Source organism: Pholcus phalangioides, unplaced genomic scaffold (assembly GCF_987345545.1).
Source record: "Pholcus phalangioides strain wild (caught in Gottingen) unplaced genomic scaffold, Ppha-v1.0 ptg000005l_1, whole genome shotgun sequence".
Taxonomy (NCBI): domain Eukaryota; kingdom Metazoa; phylum Arthropoda; class Arachnida; order Araneae; family Pholcidae; genus Pholcus; species Pholcus phalangioides.
The window spans coordinates 3,292,896-3,312,182 of record NW_028301598.1 but is presented as its reverse complement, the minus strand read 5'-3'; the positions used below and the strand labels follow the sequence as shown (position 1 = coordinate 3,312,182).

Genomic DNA, 19,287 nt, shown 5'->3' with positions numbered 1-19,287 from the left:
AATTTACAATTAATTGTATGTTAAAAATGCTTTTGTATAGGCATTTCTCAGCATTCCTCTATATTCCGAAATAATACATGCTGATTCCCCTCCTCAAAAAATATATGAAATTGGAGCAAAAGAAATCCCATAAAGTGGTGTATAATATTAGTTGGGCCTCCCAAAATTGTTGAGATGCATCTAGCCGCATGTCTGGTAATGGCGGCCTTGCCCATGCAAAATAGGTATTGCCAAAGGAAGGAATAGATTATTAACAATCAACATTATGACATGGAATCCTCTGGAACCCTATAGCCTAATACTTCGTCAGAGGTTGTTCCACCAGACAGAATGACAGCATCAAATCGGACACTAAAGTCGAAATGATAAGACTAAATCTGACATAAATTTTAAAAAAGGAAAAAAATTGATTAATTCAGAAGACAAATGTCAAGTTCGATAATTCTATATTCAATAACTCAGTTTACCACTAATAAGCTATGTTTGATACTATGAAGAATCAATGTCTGATGTTGAGTCGTGATAGCCCAGATTAACAAGGCATTTGCCTTCTGCTCCAAAAATTGTTCAGAGGTCTTGTGAGTTTGAAGCTTATTTGAGCCACCAATCTATACAATCATCTTTTTTGCCACCAAGGCCAGAGGATTCTATATCATAATAGACTTGAATTACTGTTAATAATGCATTCCTTCCTTTGGCAATACCTATTTTGCACAGAAATGTACATAACCGGATTTTAAACATTTATTTGACATTTTTGTTGGCTATAGCACTAAAGAACATAGCATTTTCACTTATTTCTTGAAATTCATTTTAAGAGTGTGTTATGTTTTAATGTAATCTGCGTAGAATCACAAAGTTTTCCTATTATTTTGGCTTACATTGAATATGGGGGACAAAAATAGTTCTTGTGGAAGAGAGATAGATGGCACGAAGACTGTCATGTAGCAAACTGCCACAGTAGGAAGTTCTTACACAGTAGTTCAAAGCGTTTGGACACAGTTTATAATTAGCCTTAGTGTATTCTATGAAAAGACTCACTAAATTCAAACAGCTTAAGAAAACTAGGATATATATCTGAGTTTAATGTAAATAGTCATATATTAAAACCGATAAAAATTTTTGTAAGGTTTTTTTTATTAGTCTACCTTTGTTTTAAAATGTTATTAAATTTATAACATCTTTTATTTGCTCAGTTATTTGTAATATTGTACTAGTGTTGGGTAATGACTATGTGAAATTCACTTGGCAAGACCAATTTTTGTATGTGCATTTTATAAACTTTATATTTTATATCATGTTTATAAATAAAAGCTCTTTCCATGAAAGGATTCTTGGTATTGACATTTTTTTTGCAACATTCTCTACTACATTGAAAATCTTACACACTGATATACTCTATAACAACATTATTCTCTGGTCCCTGATGCATTTTCATAATACAGTCGAAGCTCATATAGCGACCTTATGTTACAATGACTGGTAAGATCAGTCCCAAATGTTTTTATATAACAAATAATTTATTTGTTTTTCCTTTTGATACAACGACCATCCAATGTAACGTTAATTTTTGATGGAACAATGTGTGTGTGTGTGTGTGTGGGGGGGGGGGGGTTATAACGAGCAACAACTGTATCAATATATATCTACAATACATTCTCCAGTCTTTTCAATATCACCATATCATCAGATGTTACACTTACTTTTTTGAAAATGAGGTTTTAACAAATCAAATCTTAATCAAGCAAGAATTTAAAATGGCGAAGTGAATTCAACCAAACATAAATCAAAAACAGTTTACTGTATACTAGATATTAATCTCTATTGAAAATTCTTTGACTTTGTGAGGAAAAGTCAAAAAAGAAACTGAAGTCATTCAAATTTTATTTGACTACAAAAAAGGGAAGGTAACGATTAAGGGGAAATTCCACTAAGTTATGGTAAATCTCTCTCTTTTCTCTGTTAAAGGTAATGATATAGAGGTGCCTAACAATGAATCAACTTATTCCATAGAAAAACATGGAAAATACCATATCATAATCCAACATCAGTTTTAGGGACAGGTTTAGTGCCGAATTGTGAAGTACCCCACTACAATGAAGTATTTCGAAACGCATACATGAACTTACCAGGAGGAACAAAAATTGTTTCCACATTTCTCAATTCCACACAAAGTATTTTAACTCTGGAAAAGACCTCCTCCTCCTATAATTATGTGAAAGAATGGTAAAAATCAATGATACCATTGCAATAATGCTTAATAATATAACTTAGAAAGTATTACATATAAAACATAGAAATTAGTGGTGCATTATACAATGTCTTTAATCTGAGAAGAAATAATTTTAGGTTCATTTAAGTCAGAAATAAGAAAGTAAAATTAATACAATCAAAAAAATTATTTACATCAAAAGAGAGAAAACTAGAAAAACCAATTAATTCAGTCGTATACTGGATGATGTTATTGAGATGGCACAAATTTAGGCCTAATGAGGATCAATTACAATATATAGAATTACCTTTTTTTTTGCCGAAAATAATTCACAAATTATGTTGGCAGTCAAAACAGCATAGAAAAATTTTAGGCAGTTTTTCTAGACTTTAAAAATCAATTAATTCCCACAGATATTTTTGCTAAGGGGTTATTCGAATATTACGTCAGCATCGGGGGGCAAAAATGACTAAAAATCTGCTGACGTGATACTTGAATGCCCCTAATCAGAAGATTGTTTACCTGAAGTAACATTTAAAAAACTGAACTTGAAGATCTAGAAATCCCTTTCAGTGTACACGAGCCCCAAGGAAAGATTGAGAGATTCTGTGCCTCTGAAGTCTAGGGCGTTCACCCGGAAAGTGAAAGGACGTGGGTTCGATTCCCCGCACAGGGGCAGTTGAATTTTCTCTCTTTCCAAAATATATCTTCGCAACAGTCAGTTGTTGAAAAAACCTTCATGTGGTAGGAGAGAGTGACGTCATCCTTGTAACATAAGTGACTGCATCTCAAATTCCATTTCAGCTTTTGCTTTTAAGCTCACAAATATTATTTATATATATATATTTTCTAACTGTGGCACTTATCCAAGGTAATATGGTAAATGAAACAAAACAGGCTTTCATGGCCATCATGTAAATTAAAAGTTTTCAGGATTTTTGGCCGACGTGATGAGAAGTTTCGGTCTTTCGACATTTCCTTCGCATGGGTGACAAACATTTTCAAGAATTACGTAACGTGGTCAAAAGGCTATTACTGCCTTACCAACGATTATACAATTCTCTTTGCAAATACCCAAGTACTATCCAAAGACATCAGATACTTTCCATGCATTTTTAGAGAAGCAATTGAGATTCAAAAGCACAAGACAAGAAATGCTTCAACAGAAAGGAAGAGAGGATGAAAATCAACAGTACTTGGTTTCCCGTCTTAAAAAAGATGAGATTGAAACCTAAGAATTATCCACAGCATTTAAAAACAACTTTGAACAACAACAATAACTTTTAAACAACAAAAAATAAATGATGATCTTTTAAAAATTTGGAATTGGTTTCTTATTAATAATCTGGAAATTAACATCGAAAAGAGCAAATACATGAAATTTTCCTTAAGAGATAATCCTCCTGACCCTATTCAATTGATATACCATACTAATCTCACTTCATGTTCATGTAATTTTCTTGAAGCTGTCAAAAGTATTAAATATCTTGGTCCCTATTTCGATAATAATTTAAAATGGAAATCACACGTAAACTTTCTGCGTAATAAATTGAGGTACATGACTTTAAAATTGTTTCATCTCAAAAGTCATGTTAACAAAGTATTCATCAGAAATTTGTATTTTTCATGGTTTCAGTCACACATATATTACAGTCTTTTTATATATGGTGGAGATTAAAATAGTAATATTCGTCTTATAATTAATCTACAAAAGAAAGTAATTCAACTAATATATAATGATTATAACACCCAGTCTAATATTCTTTTACGTAATGCTAATGTTTTAACTGTTCGCCAGTTGTACTTACTTAAAGTTGCAATTACTCAGTACAAAAAACAATACCATTTGCCCATGCGCACTACAGTAAATCCACGCAGACCAAATAGTATTTTTTCTACACCACATGCACACAAAGATATTTTGCAAAAACACTTGATTTTCATAGCGCCAAGGTTTTTCAATTCAATACCATATGAAATGCAAACAATTACTAATCTGTCTCATTTCAAAAAAAAGCTTAAAGAATATGTTCACTCAATAAATGATATTGAAATTTATTTTCACATAGTCCAGTAACTGCAAAACTTTTTTTATTAATCTAACTTTTAATGTCTAATAGAAGTAGCACTCCGAAAGCCAGCCACAATATGTACATGTATATACATTTCTCCCCCCTCCCTCCTTTTTATTTTAACATAATGATTTACTATTTAATTTCAGGATACTTGTACTACTAATTGACTTGTTTTGTATTCATGATTATTTGTGCGTTTGAATTTATATATATATTTTTTTTCCCATGAAAAGTTTGTATCAGTTTTTGATTTTTTTTTTCATGATTATAGCCCCAGTATTGGCAGCCACTTGCCTCTTGGGTAGTGTAATTTTTTTGAGAATGTAACTGTTATTTAATTAAAATAAAATGAAAAAAAAAAAAAAAGTTTTATACAGAGATGCGCTGTCGAAACCTTAAAAGAACTGCGGTAATTTTGCTTTACAGCATAATCACATTGTTTCGATGACTTCTCAAGCAAAACTGTTTACTGAAAGTCAGACAGCAATGGGTGTGATCTGCATCTTTCAGAAAATTCTTATTTATCACTGGAAAAAATAAAAATTCATTTATTCGCAAAACTTTCTCCAATGGGGAAATTCTGGCTCAACGGACCAATCCTAACAAAGCAAGGAAAAGGCATAAGTAGTAGCCTTTTGCTCGCTGTTACGTAATTCTTGAAAATATTCACCACCCATGCAAATGAAACGTCGAAAGACAAAGCTTTATATCACGTCAGCCAGAAATCTCGAAAACTTTAAATTTTTATTTAATATGGTAAATATTAATTGTAATGGGTTGTAATATTTAAAGTATCCTTAAACAAAGCCCTTTGGTGAGAGGAGCCAGTGAATGAGAAACACTGAACACAAGTAAAATGCATTTCTGATAGTAAGAAAACAATTTTTGCAAAGACAAATTTGGTGCAAAATGCGACAGATGATGGCTAATATAGCAAAGCAAAAAGTATAGTTTCAAAATGGTACATAACAAATGGCGATGAAATATTAATCATGAACGACGGAATGCAAATTTCCTTATTGCAATCTGGAAATGAAAACAAGTTTTCATCTTTCTTGCAATTTAACCATTTTCTGATGGCTTTTATGTTGAGAATTTTCAACTTCAAATTCATATGGATTTCATCTGTATATGCCAGTGTTTCTTAAAGGGATACTTACCTAACATGGAAATTCAAGCATTAACCATCTTGAGTCCAAAGTATGGGAGACGGATAACAGCTACAGCAAGAACACAAATCAAGCACAACTCGGACAAATATAAATACATTAAGAGCCACACATACACTCAGAACACACATTTTACCGATTCATTGGAAATTCCGAAAAAGAATGTGTATGGAGTGCATATATAATAAAACAGTAATAGTGGTATTTCCTAAAAGTGCACGTAGTTTCTAAGGGTGCCATGGAACGCTAAGCTGTAAACGTGTTGATGTCTTGAGATTATTCTGGGGAGCTGCAGATAAAAAAATTATTATGACAAGGGAGCTGAGGGTGGCAGAACGACTAGTTTATGCACTAAATTTACATATGCAGATCCACGATCATGCCAATCAGTCATTTTTGGAAGTAAGTTTTTTAAAATTTAAAAATTCTCATGGTCTAAATTGCATTTCACCCAGTGTTCGTCAATGTGCATCTAGATGCTTGATTCAGGCATCAAAATTCAAATTTACTCCCCCCCCCCCGAATTTCATTGAGGAGTGAAAATACTTCACCAAATTTTAGGTAATATTTTTAATAGAGAAATGTTTCTATTATTCATAAAAAAATATACCTCTTTTTACAAAACTACCCTTAAAATTTTGGAAAGGAGTGCGAAACTACCCATCATAATTATTTTTCGGATAACACTTATACCACCCAAGTTTGGTGCTTCCATTGGTTCTCTCTCTAGAGGGTTCTGAATCGGTATAACTCAACTAGATCCCCCCCCCCCCCCACCAGTAGAAACTAATACACTCGATTCTAAACAATTAAAACAATATCATATCGTAAAATACAGTGTACACAACTATATACTAAATAATACTGCAGTTTTATTGTGCGAAAATACATCAACTTATGTACCAAATGTTATCATGGGAAAATGATATGCATCTCAATCATCAGCTATGTATACAACCAACATGATATGCAGAATACATGTAAATCCTGTGTAGGAAAAATATTAAATATTTCAATGACCACTTAGATAAACACATCTTTTTGAACAGTAGATTCCTTTGAAATAATAGTAACATCAAATTTTATCAAACTTACTTGGCTCACATAGCAGAATACTATAACATACCAAGCAGAATTTTAAACAGGAACGCAATAAATGCAATCATTTTTTTACATTAACAATTCAAATTTTTGCAAAACAAAATTAGCATTTAACACACAATTTACATTAGCATCATGTAAGCAAAATGAAGAAACACTTTTAGATACATAATTTTTCAATATTCACTATAATTCAGATGGTGTTTCTCACAAACATAAGGCCCTCCTCACATGAAGATACTCAAATAAATCTTGAGTAACCTCAACTTGAGAGTCGAGTTGATTAGATCAAGTTGAGTTGCTTGTTCTTCCTCACAAGATGTGACTAAAAAAAACTCAAAGCCTGGGAAACTAAGTAAAAGCGACACAGTCTTTAGTTATTTCCTTATCTTCCTACACCTTATGAACATGGCTGACAGGGCCCGGTACAATTACCATCATTTTTTTTTATTTTTCATGCTATAAATTCACTATAGAAGGGCCCATGAAAAATTTGGTTCGGGGGTCCGTCAAAGATCCCAGTCTAAGGGCCATGCTCATGAATCAGGATAAAAATAAATAAAATGTTCAGCGATTCTGACACCAATGAGAGAATATATTTTATTATACTATAAATTATTATCTTATATTATATTATAAATTATTATCTTATATTATATTATAAATTATCTTATATTATATTATAAATTATCTTATATTATATTATAAATTATCTTATATTATATTATAAATTATCTTATATTATATTATAAATTATCTTATATTATATTATAAATTATCTTATATTATACATATAGAAAGCCTCTCCACTTGTCAATACAAGATTCATCGAAAGACTGGTTATTTGTGGAGATGAAGATTACAAGGAAGAAAATTTGACTGCCCCCCACGGGGACTCGAACCCCGGTCTCTCGCTTGCTGGACGAGTGCTCTACCATCTAAGCTATGGAAGCAGATAGAATATTTCAACCTTGGAGCGTATATATATGTTGAAAGGCACCGTACATGGACGGCGTCAACAATCAACTAATAGCTCGTGAATGACAAAGGCCAACCAGATGGCCATATGCATATAGAAACGTCCTCCCCACTTCTCAATACAAGATTCATACAAGTGGAGAGGGCGTTTCTATATGCATATGGCCATATGGTTGGCCTTTGTCATTCATGAGCTATTAGTTGATTGTTGACGCCGTCCATGTACGGTGCCTTCCCCACTTCTCAATACAAGATTCATACAACTGGAGAGGACGTTTCTATATGCATATGGCCATCTGGTTGGCCATGCATATGCACCACCATGTACGGTACTCTCCACTTCTCAATACAAGATTCATAAAAGTGGAGAGGACGTTTCTATATGCATATGGCCATCTGGTTGGCCTTTGTCATTCACGAGCTATTAGTTGATTCTTGATGCCGAATGAGAACAGAATTACATGGAATTAATAATAACATACATTATAGAGACACTGTAATGAGAGAATGTTTGAGCCTTTATGAGTAACTATAAATAACCTTGAGGTAAGAAAAATTCATGTAGTCACCCATCATTTAGAGGAATTGGGCAGATCAGAGCTGTTATTATCACAGTTCGAGACATGAAAATAAACCGTGTTTATCTTGGAAGAGTGTGGTTTATTTTCCCCATATACACTCCCACACACGTGACCTATACTTACATTATGTGCATTCCAGTCACAAGAGATTTTATGGAGGGTGCATAAGGGAGCATTTCTAAAGAAAATGTTCACTGCTCAACCTCGACAGATAAAAATATGTAGAACTAATTCCCATTAGTACTTGCCATGCTAGTCGACTGCGCTACTGATGTGGCGGGTGATTAGTATGGCAAGTCATCAGTGATTCAATCACATAGGATATATCATCGCCAATATCCTCGTGTGAGGAGCACCATAGACATAAGCAAGTTGGATCGCCTAGATACAATTTTCTATCAGTCGTCAGACTTCAGTATCCCTGTGTGAGGACGTTCTAAGAGAGTGTAATTTAAACAATTTTATGGACTTCAACAAGCTTATCAAAAATGACTGTATTTGATACTGTTAGGCTCTTGAAAAATAAAACTTTAATAAAACAACCATAAAAAGTTTGCTATTTTAGGAAACTTTTGTTGGGAATAAAAATATATGATTATCTTCTTAGATAACTTTGATAACTACAGTGGAAACCTGTGTATAATGATACTGTCTGTATTTTCTTTGGTGTTGGTGGAATTCCTATTAACTCAATGTGTTTTGAACCTGTCTATAGCGGTGATTACTTTTTAGATGTGTACCTGTCTACAACGATAATTTTACCTCTTCAGAAAGCTGGTAGTACATTATATCCCCCCCTTTTTTATAAATCTTGGAAAACGACACCCCATAGTCCAGAATGTGAGATAACATAAATTGCAGCACATGAATAATAAGAAATGATTGTAGAGGGATCGGGGAAGTGGGGGAGGGGGTGGTGGTTTGCCTTCTGTCTTTGAATGGGCACTGTCAGTCAACACCTTCTATAGATAAGATATCTATCTATAGGCGGTGTTGGCACTGTCAAACCCAAAGCTGGTTGAAAGGTAAAGCATTGTCACTGTCTATGGAGGAAACTGGTTGTAAACTTGCATGCCAAAATGGCTGAAGCGGTAGGGGGGTTAGAACTACAATTGTCAACATTTTTTTTGTGGCTTCTGCAATTACCTTTTTTTACTCTTGCCAGTCACGTGAGTTTTGCTGTTGATGGTTTTTTGTCTTCTCATTTCATCTTACATTTTATCAGATTCTTAATTTATCAAAAAGGATGTTTTAAGAGCTAAATTAATTTGTTTTTGTATCTTTATATCATTTCTTTTTAGTTTATTTTTCATGTGTTCAAGAATTGAATCTATGATGACACAGCGGAAAACATTGGCATTTGAAGAAAAGCTAAAAATAATTTCAAAATTTTAACTCAAATTTTCATTTTGAAACTCTTAAAAAAAATTTAAGTAATTTCAAGTTATTTTTTATTAAATATTTTTTTTATATAAGCAAGTATTTGTAAGATGAATCAATAACAGCAATAAAATGAGTTGGTACTAAATATTATTACATAGAATATGCGTACATTATACGTACATAAACACTGGATGTGCAAAATGTCTGCAACAACCTGTGTATAACAATTTTTTCTAGGTCCCTACAATATCGTTATAGGCAGGTTTCACTGTAACATGATAGTTATAATATTTACACACATGCTTGGCTAATACTCTTATATTACAATAATAATACACACCATAATAAAACTTATTATGATAAATCAGTAGTTTATAATTTTGTAGGTGATATCACAATAGTAGTTTATTATTTCGGATGAGATAATTGCCAAATTACTCAGCTTGGCATCTGAATCAAAGCGGTAATGTAATTTATAACTCAAGTAACAAAAAGCAGCTGTAAAATTTCCCGGCAATTACAAACTTTGTACCATATACACACACACACACACACACACACAATATGTCACATGATTGCCAAATGACACATCAGTATTACAAATCCTGGATTTCCTCCATGGAGTGAGCAGTTTTTATGACATTCTCTTCGCTACAATGAAAGTTTTCCAAGTTGAGTGTGGACTGTGGCTGATGGATACTTTGTATCGATGAGCTGCTCACACCAGAAGGGATGACAACCTCACCTTCTGACAACATCTGTCCACCACTGAAACTGGAAGAAGACAACTCGCTGCTTGATTTTAAAATTGAAGGGTTGATAATGGGAGAGGCAACAGTCCTTCCAAAAACTGCACCGGGAGATGACGAATCAGACGAGAGCTTCTCAGGAATGAAATCAAGCGACGAATCTGAATGAAGAAATAAGAATCATGATAAAAAAACAAAAGTTCAAGATACCAAATGCAGAATTTCATTTGAATTTGGGACCACGTATTATTTCATTAATATATAGTCCCAAATTCAAATTTTATATCTGTGCAGTGTTTGAATGACTGTTAATACAGTGGCAGCATAGTTTCATTTAGCTACATTTTATATCCATGCACAATATATGCCGCTCATTACAATCATGGATAATGTTATCATTCGAGTACCGCTATCACTTTCACAAAGAACAGAATAGACTGATATCATAACATGAGAAAAAATTTGTTTATAATTATCTGGGCTTTGGTTTACGTCAGTAATGTTATAATTTTTTTCCTTCCACAGTTTTTTCTTCACATTTTGAAGTTTAGGTCTAACCAAACTTATTTTTCTCCCTTTAAGTTATTGTTATCAGGCTGCAAGACCCTGTGGGAGGGTAGAAGGTGTTCTCCCCTCCCTCCTCCGTTGTTGACAAACCTTTCCATACTTTATGTCATAATCGGAAAGCCGTGGTATTCGCTGTGATCCATGTACATGTGGAGTTGCTCTAGCTTTTCCTGTAATGAAGGCAAATGTATGACAAAAAAATACTTTCTTGATCAGTTTCTTTCAATTGACTACATTCAAATTTCCTTTTCTGAAAGACTTATTTATTTATTTATTCAATATTGATTGGCAGAGGCCTATACAAGAGGATGCAGAATTTATATACGGCGAAAGTGATGATTGATGGTACGAAAGAAAATTCGGAAATCGTGGTGCAATCTACAATATTTAATGGTAGGTTGTTCCAGTCGATAATAGTTCTTGGGAAGAAGCTAAATTTGTGACAATCTGAAGAGGCAAAGATGGGCTGTAATTTTTGGGAATGATTGAGTCTAACAGAGAAATGTGAAGGTTTGATTAGAATATTGGAGGTGTCAATATTAAAAAACCCATGGAGGATTTTGTAAAGAAAAGTTAAATGAGAGATAAGTCGAAGAGAGGAGAGCGGTTGGATATTGCGGTTGGATGTCGCTTGAGTTCTGTTATGGAGACAGAAGACCACCAACAGTTAGAAATGAAAAGAGTGGACTTATTTAGGATAGATTCTAATTTGTCTATGTTGGTTTGGGTGTGGAGATCCCAGGCTTCACAGGCATAGGAGAGGGCAGGGAGAATATATGTTTGGTAGCACAAGTAAAGAACATGACGGGTGGAGTATTTTAGGTTACGGTGAAGGAAAAAAGAGTTTTTGGAGACATTTATTAAAGATATAATCAATGTGAAGGTTCCAGCGGAGATCGGAAGAGATTATAATGCCCAGGTATTTGTAATGGGAAACTTCAGAAATCAAAGAGTCGTTTATAGAATAGGGGAAGTCATGGGGGATTCTTTTACGGGTAATTTTCATAAAAACAGTTTTTGAGAAATTGAGGGGTAATTCCCAGGTTGAGCACCATTTGGAACTTTCTCAAAGATATATGAAATGTATTGCCATTTAGAAAAGGATCATAATTCGCGTAATGCACATGAGAGAGAGTTTCATTCTAACACCTCACAATGGTTGAATGTAAAGAAAAGCAGGATTTTAGCTTAAAGAGAAAAAAAGAAGTCCCATTTTAAAATAATTTTAAAAAATGGAACAATTGAACATGGCACCAGTTATGTGGGACAGGAAAAAGTTCTTTCATTTTCATATGTCCTTCCCCCTACCGGCTTACAATATTTCATGATAAATCATATCGATCCCCTTGAAAATCTTAAATACTTCAATCATATCTCCACAACACCTACGTTGTTCCAAAGAAAACATATTCAATGAATCTAGTCTTTCTTCATACCTCAAGCCTTGCATACCTGCAAGTGCTCCAGTGGCTTCTTTCATGCACCCCTTCAACCAAGTGTATATCTTTTTGAATGGAAGGTCTCCAAAATCGTATGGCACACTACAAGCCAGAACAAACTAAGTCTCGGAAAAGTGGACGAATGACTTTGGGAGAATGTGAAGAGACCTTTTTAAGAATCAAACCAAGCATTCTATTTGCTTTTTTTTTAACCATCATGGAACAATGTTCAGAAAACCTAAGCCCTTCATCAATGAGAATTACTGAATCAGTGAGCTTAGTTGCATCCGAAATAGTTTCCCATTTAGCCCGTAAGTGAAATGTGAATTGTTCAAACCAAAATGAGCGATCATGCACTTGTCAATGCTGAAAGTCATGATCCATTCATTTGCCCATGTTGCAATCCTATTTAAGTGGACCTGGAGCAGCTCCCTATCACTTTGATTCCCAACCACACCCGTGAATTTAACGTCATCCGCAAATTCACTAACAATGCCTTGACCTAGTTTATCGATAAAAATTTAAAAGAGTATGGGTCCAAGAACACTTCCTTGAGTGACTTCTCAACTTTTTAAGGGGGGGGGGGGAGGAGAGCAAAGAACATATACTTAGTGCATGTATATATATAGTAGGAACAAAAATAAAGAGATATGAAGCTATAGAATGAAAAAATAGCAAAACTATCTTTTCGAATGACAAAAGCACTATTACTGCTCACTTGTTCATTCAAAAATATATACTAAAAAGGTAATTATTTGAAAAAAAATGAATGCAAGATAGAATTTTATGAGAGTGAAATAGAACCTATGCAATGGGTCATCATCAGGGGGGACCCCATGCAAGGTTTGAAAATAATAGACATTTCTGAAGGGTGGCTATTCCTGATTGCAACAAGGGTTGGCATTTTTAATGCAATCAGTCATAGCCACCCTTCAGAAACGCCTACTCTTTTCAAACCTTGCGTGGGGTTCCCCCTGATGATGACCCATTGCATAGGTTCTATTTCACTCTCATAAAATTCCATCTTGCATTTATTTTTTTCAAATAATTACCTCTTTTTAGTATATATTTTCGAATGAACAAGTGAGCAGCACTAGTGCTTTTGTCATTCGAAAAGATAGTTTTGCTATTTTTTTCATTTGATCATTTTTGTCACACCACGGTCATTTTCTGCACACGAGGGCTAATTAGACCGGGACCTACAATTTATTGCCGATTTCGAACGGCAGGCTTGTTTTTTATACTCGTCGAGGGGTTGGTGCGCTAACCCCTCGATGGGGGACTCCCTGCGGTAGCAATTTTTGCTGCGGTCAAGTCGCCGTTTTTTGTTGTACCCCTGTGTCAGGAAAGTTTTCTGACAAGGACGAACTGGGTATCGAACTCGCGACACCTCTAAACATCCTTTGGTACTTTAGGCGAGAATCTTATCGACCGGGCTACCGCGCCCTGCTATTTTTTTTTTTTCATTCTTTATCTTCATATCTCTTGATTTTTGTTCCTACTATATGTATACACACACTAAGTATATGCTCTTTGCTCCCCCTGGAAAAAGTTGAAATGATGGGTCCTCTTTGACACCCCTGCATTAGAGGGTGAAATTTGCGCCCGGCGCCCAAGGCACTAGATATGCCTGCTACTCCCTAGTTGTGGCACTAGAAGATAGTTGACAAGAAATTCAATGAAACTGAATTAATTAGTTGAATATTCAATCCATAAAACAGAAGAGTGGTGAAGGATAACCCATCTCAATAATGTAGCAATGAAGTAATATGTCATCATAACTGTTACAGGCAACTACAAACAAACTTGACTTAGAACGAGCCTCTGAACACCACAAAAAGTTTTGATGTCATGATGTTATAACAGAGTTTGACAGCAAATGCCTTGTGTAAATAGAACTTAAATTTAATTTCTGAATGAGATTGAAATTTTATCAGAAGATTTCCTCTGCATACAAGATCCTTTAAATAAGCAGAGAGTATGATAGCACATTTCAGACCTGACTGCCCTTTTTTAATTGCAGGAAGGATGGAAAAGTGAAGGAAGCTGATAAAAACCGGGTTATTTTTTTTAGTAGTCATCTATCTGGTTGATCTGATTTATCCTTCTATAAGATTTCAAAACAATATAAAATACAATGATGGCTGGAAACTATCGAAGACATATTTAAGATTCAACAATAAAATAATATTATCATTCCAAATAATATGCTGGTGAAGTATTCTACTGACCAGTCGCATGCACAAAGAATTCATTGATTGGCGGGCGATTAACCATCACCATCTCTGTAGTCTGTATCGATGAAGGTGGAATTTCTCCTTCGCTCAGCATATTCTCATTTCCCTGTGTAAATAATTTTAGAAAATTACAGTTTCGTGAAAATTTACATCACTCATACACATATTACTTGGTACCATAAATTGCATTTCTCACAGAGAAATATATATAATAATTTTAGAAAGTGGGAAGTGCAAAAAATATTCTTCAGAAAAAGCTTCCTTTTTTTCTCTTCTGCTCTACATATTGAAAGTTGTTTCTACATAACAAATTTTTGGATGAGAATTCAAATCTCTTTGACAATGCACACAGCGAATTATAAAGATACATGTTTTTTTAGAATCATACTCTTTCGAGACAACTTCCAAAAGTACAGTGCAAAATTTGTAAATTACAAGGTCTGATATAAATAACTTAAGGTGGACCAGATGCTTTTAGTGTGTTGTCCATCCCTTTTTTAAAAGGATTTGTTCAAATTTTAGTGTTCAATGCCAGTGTAATCATTTTTGAAAATGAAGCACTTTCATTTCTAGCTCTTTGCTGAGCATTGTAAATAATGTTTATGCCTCTGCATGCCCTAAAAATACAATTGAATGCTATTGGGTCTCATCAGAGTCACAAAACCTAGAATAGGCCTATGTACCCAACTGCTTTGTTATGCAAACTGTTGTTTGACCTATACAGAAAATGTGCACCATAATTTTGAGTGATGAATGTTAGTTACTGTCCAAGACTATGATGTAGCAAATACAAAATTATTATTTTTCAACCAGGTAAAAGTGTTTAATTACTTCTCTACTTGTTGAACTGTTGAACCCTCAAACTAAGCAAATGAAATATTAATCAATCAAATGGTCCACATACACCCCCCCCCCCTCCAAATTACCTTAAAAATGATACAATTTCTGCTTTGGCAGAATTATTAATTGCATTCTCCAACATTTGTAATATTTGGCAATATATAAGGCCCCTTTCACACGGAGCGGATGCGGGTCCGCATACCCTTTCAAACGAGCACTGAAGATGCGGACGAATCGCCCGCATCTTTAGTTCAAAATTCGTGCATAAAAACTGTTTTTTCGCAATTTTTGTAATTATTTTTCTCCTTCACCCCTGATTCAGTGGCCATAGGCAGCCTAGAGGCATTCTTTGGTGGTTTTTATCATTGAGCCTAAAGATGCCTCCATTCTGATCCTCACAAGTAGTCGATGGGAGAAAATATCTTGAAATATTTTCAAAAAATTTTGAAAAAATATGTCTTTTCGGAAAAATATGAAAGAAAATTCCAAAAACACATCCAATGTTCGAAAAATCCAATCCAAAAACATCCAAAACATTCGATGTTCCAAAAAAAAAAAAAAAAAATTCAGCAAATATCAAAGAATTTGCAAGTATAAAAAAAGGGAGGGGTTGGTAGTCACTTCTGAAATATAAAATTTAATTTTTTTAAGTTTATAGACTGAATATCGAGTAAAATAAACTTGTAGGTATCGGGGAACCACCAATAATATTCAAGCGCTAGAGTCTTCAAACGTCTTAATCCGGCCCTGAGTTAACACCGTACGTGGATAACGTTGTTTAATAAAAGTATTTTTTTTAAAGTTTAAAAAAATTAACAGATTAAAAATTTAAAAAAATAACAAATATTTAAAATAATATTTCAGATATTCATATTTTTAAACAATTTTAAAAATTTAAAAAGAAAAAAATTGAAATTTTTAAATTAAATTTAAAAGTTATTAAAGTATGTAGTCAATTAAATATTCGTAATGAACAGAACGGCTTATAATTTTGGTCCCGTCAGTGGCCGTTGTTGGCAGGTTTTATTATATAAAATTGTGAAATATGGACAAAAGGCAGTTAAAGTTGCTATATCTCAATCTCAGAAGGAAACGAAGGGATACACGTATGTAGGTACATTGTATTAATGAGCAGGAACCATCATATGGTGTTTTTAAGGGTATTTATGGCAAATAATTAAAAAAATTCTGTGAAAAATCACCTTCAAAAAGTAGCCAAAGATGCGGACGAATTCGCTCCGCATCCGCATCGTGTGAATAGCTCCGAATAAACCTATTGTCAAAACTTCTATGTGCGGATGCGGAGCCCGCACTTAGGTTTTGACACATGCGGACGACGTCCGGACCCGCATGAACATTTCCTAGGCGCAGAGATTTTTCGGCTCGTCTGAAAGGCGCAGTATATTCCAATTGTTAAAACTTCTTCCGGACCCGCATCCGCTCCGTGTGAAAGGGTCCTAAATAGTTTCCTGCTCAATTAAAATCAATTACACAAATTTTGTCGATAGGATTTGGTAAAAAAGTAGGACAAAACCGAGAAAGTAGAACAAAAGTAGGACATTTTACCAAAAAGTAGAAAAAGTAGGACGAGTGGGAGCCCTGAGTACATTTTAATAATTTTATGCATATTTATTAGGACATATTTAAATTTATGCAACAGTTTTTAATTCAGTTTCTATTTAAAAAATTTTCCCAACTATATTTTCCATCTGCAAAAAATGAATTACCCCCCCTTTTTTTTTTATATCTGCAGTGGGCCAGATAGAACCTCTTTATATCTCGGAAGGGACAGAGCCTGGATCATGTCTGTCTGACAGATAGAACCTCTAAGTGGGCTGCATCTAACCGGCAGGCCATAGTTTGCTCATCACTTCACTAGATCATCAAAATGCTCCGTCACGCATCGGAAGTGGAAAAAAGAAAATAGCTTCATCACGTGAGCAGGTAGAAAAAACTCTTTTTATTTCGCTGAAACTCGTGAGGACTCAAAATATGCTACTTTCCAAAAAATACCTTGGGAGAAATCGCCTCAAAAATTGTTGAATTTTTTTCATCCTTAAACAACAATATTTTTTTTTCTGATTTTCGCGATTTCTGCATTAGTCTTTATTCATTTACCATCACTCCACTTACACTGTTAAGTTTTCAAGGTCCCCCTAAGAATGAGAGTATAAAGAGATTTTGCTGTATTTTTCAGTATTTTACAATAAAGACTCTAATAGTGAACAAAAAAAAAAAAAAAAAAAAAACTTACACTTTCAATATTCTCATTAGAATCAGATGATGACGATGTAGTGCCACGAGTACGAAGATGATTTTCTGCAAATGCAACAAAATTTAAAAGCTCAATTCAATCAAACTATAAAGCAAAATGTCTTTTCAAATATGACCAATGTTATTATTGTCTTCTGTAATGGTACAAACTTGTGGAAGGTTAAGCGCAATTAAATAATACAAATACAAATACAACGCCACAACAGGCAAATTGCCCAACGAGGTGGCTGACTTGAGAACATCATGGATCCCCGAACCCTTTTTTCCCCTACCTACTACTGCTACACCACACATCCACCCCGCCCACAACCCCCCGCGGAACCCCCAACGAATCGGTACATGCGGGAATGTGCGTGTACGTGTAGTGAAACCTGACGTGAAGTTTTTTTTGTTTCTCTGTAATGCTTGTTATGTGTAGTGCTGCCATCTGCCACCAGTTTTTCAAACTATGAGTGAAGTGTTATGATTGAATGATTTTTCGTTGTAGGACTGTTGCTCTCTGTGGCGAGACTTTTTAACGGGGAGATCGGCTCGCATTTGCGCCTTGAAGTTGGGAACCACAGAAAACCAACTTCAGCCGACCACCACTGTGGGGTTCGAACCCGGATCCTCGCATCGCGAGTCCGTCACTATAACCACTCGACCACCACAGCGGCCCGGCATTTAGTATTTTTTCAATATCTTGACCAACCCAATAATCTGCCTGCACAAGACGTTCCTCATTTCCTTTATTACCATCATCATCTTGATCATTATTCTCATCATCATTATCAATAAGTGCTTTAAAATAAGTTTTTGTTATTAATTGAATAATTCTCACCTAAATATCACAAGTCAGGTCATTTGGTGTAAACCTAAGGTTGTTGGTACACATTGATAAGGTGCAGCTGTAAACATCACTCCCGAGATACTCAATGGACTGTTTAAGGTGAAATGACGTCATCCCCACTACTTTACCGCACACCAAGGCTCCATCCATCGGTGGTCGCTCCAGGCTCAGTAGGCAAAGAACTTGCTTCTAACATTCTATGCCCAGATTCGAACCCATGGACCTTGATGGTAATCTTCATAGTGGAAATCAAGCATCTTACCATGGCGCCACTCGGGGCCCCCCTGCTGCCACATTGAAATTCCATGGTGATGAAAGAAATCTGGAATATATGCAAATCAGTGATGTGATCGATGGTGGTCGAAATTGGTTACTTCTTCAGTAAAAAAGACAGCGACAACACTTTCTCTTTGCACTTTTATTCAGCCATACTTCACCACTCACTGGTTAATTCCACCTGGGGAGTTAGGATGTCATAGTTTGGAATGTCTCTGGAGTCCTCCATGCTCCTGACGAGTTGATTTCAATATCCAGCTAAACTCTGACTCCCATTGAATATATATGGACCAACGACTTGGTAATATCAAGGTTTTTTTTTAATTTGTAAAATTACTAAATAAAATTTTTATGTAAATTAAATCTAAATTATTATGAGCTCTAATTTTCGACTCTTGTTGTGTTAGCTGGTGATGCTTATTTTTGATCCAGTTGCGACAAGTGGTAAACGTCACAAAAATTTGTGAATTACAAGAGAGTGCGAAGAGACAACATTATCGCTGTTTTTTACACTGAAGAGGTGATCAATCACCATCGCTTGCATTACTGATTTGCATATATTCCAGATTTCTTTCAT

General features: G+C 34.7%; 1 protein-coding gene and 1 non-coding gene across 2 annotated transcripts in view; both read right to left on the bottom strand.

Annotated features, from left to right (window-relative positions):
- Positions 1-7,437: 7,437 nt before the first annotated feature.
- Positions 7,438-7,510, bottom strand: TRNAA-AGC (transfer RNA alanine (anticodon AGC)). The gene has a single exon. It is a non-coding gene; the product is annotated as a tRNA-Ala (tRNA).
- A 238-nt stretch (positions 7,511-7,748) lies between these two features.
- Positions 7,749-19,287, bottom strand: part of LOC149085734 (uncharacterized) — a 58,298-nt gene continuing 46,759 nt past the window's right edge. Inside the window, exons 15-17 of the mRNA XM_089232127.1 lie at positions 17,586-17,650; positions 14,486-14,597; positions 7,749-10,409 (exon numbers count right to left, since the gene is read on the bottom strand). Coding sequence (XP_089088253.1) covers positions 10,096-10,409; positions 14,486-14,597; positions 17,586-17,650 — 491 coding nt within the window. The 3' untranslated portion in view covers positions 7,749-10,095. The remainder of the gene's footprint in view (positions 10,410-14,485; positions 14,598-17,585; positions 17,651-19,287) is intronic.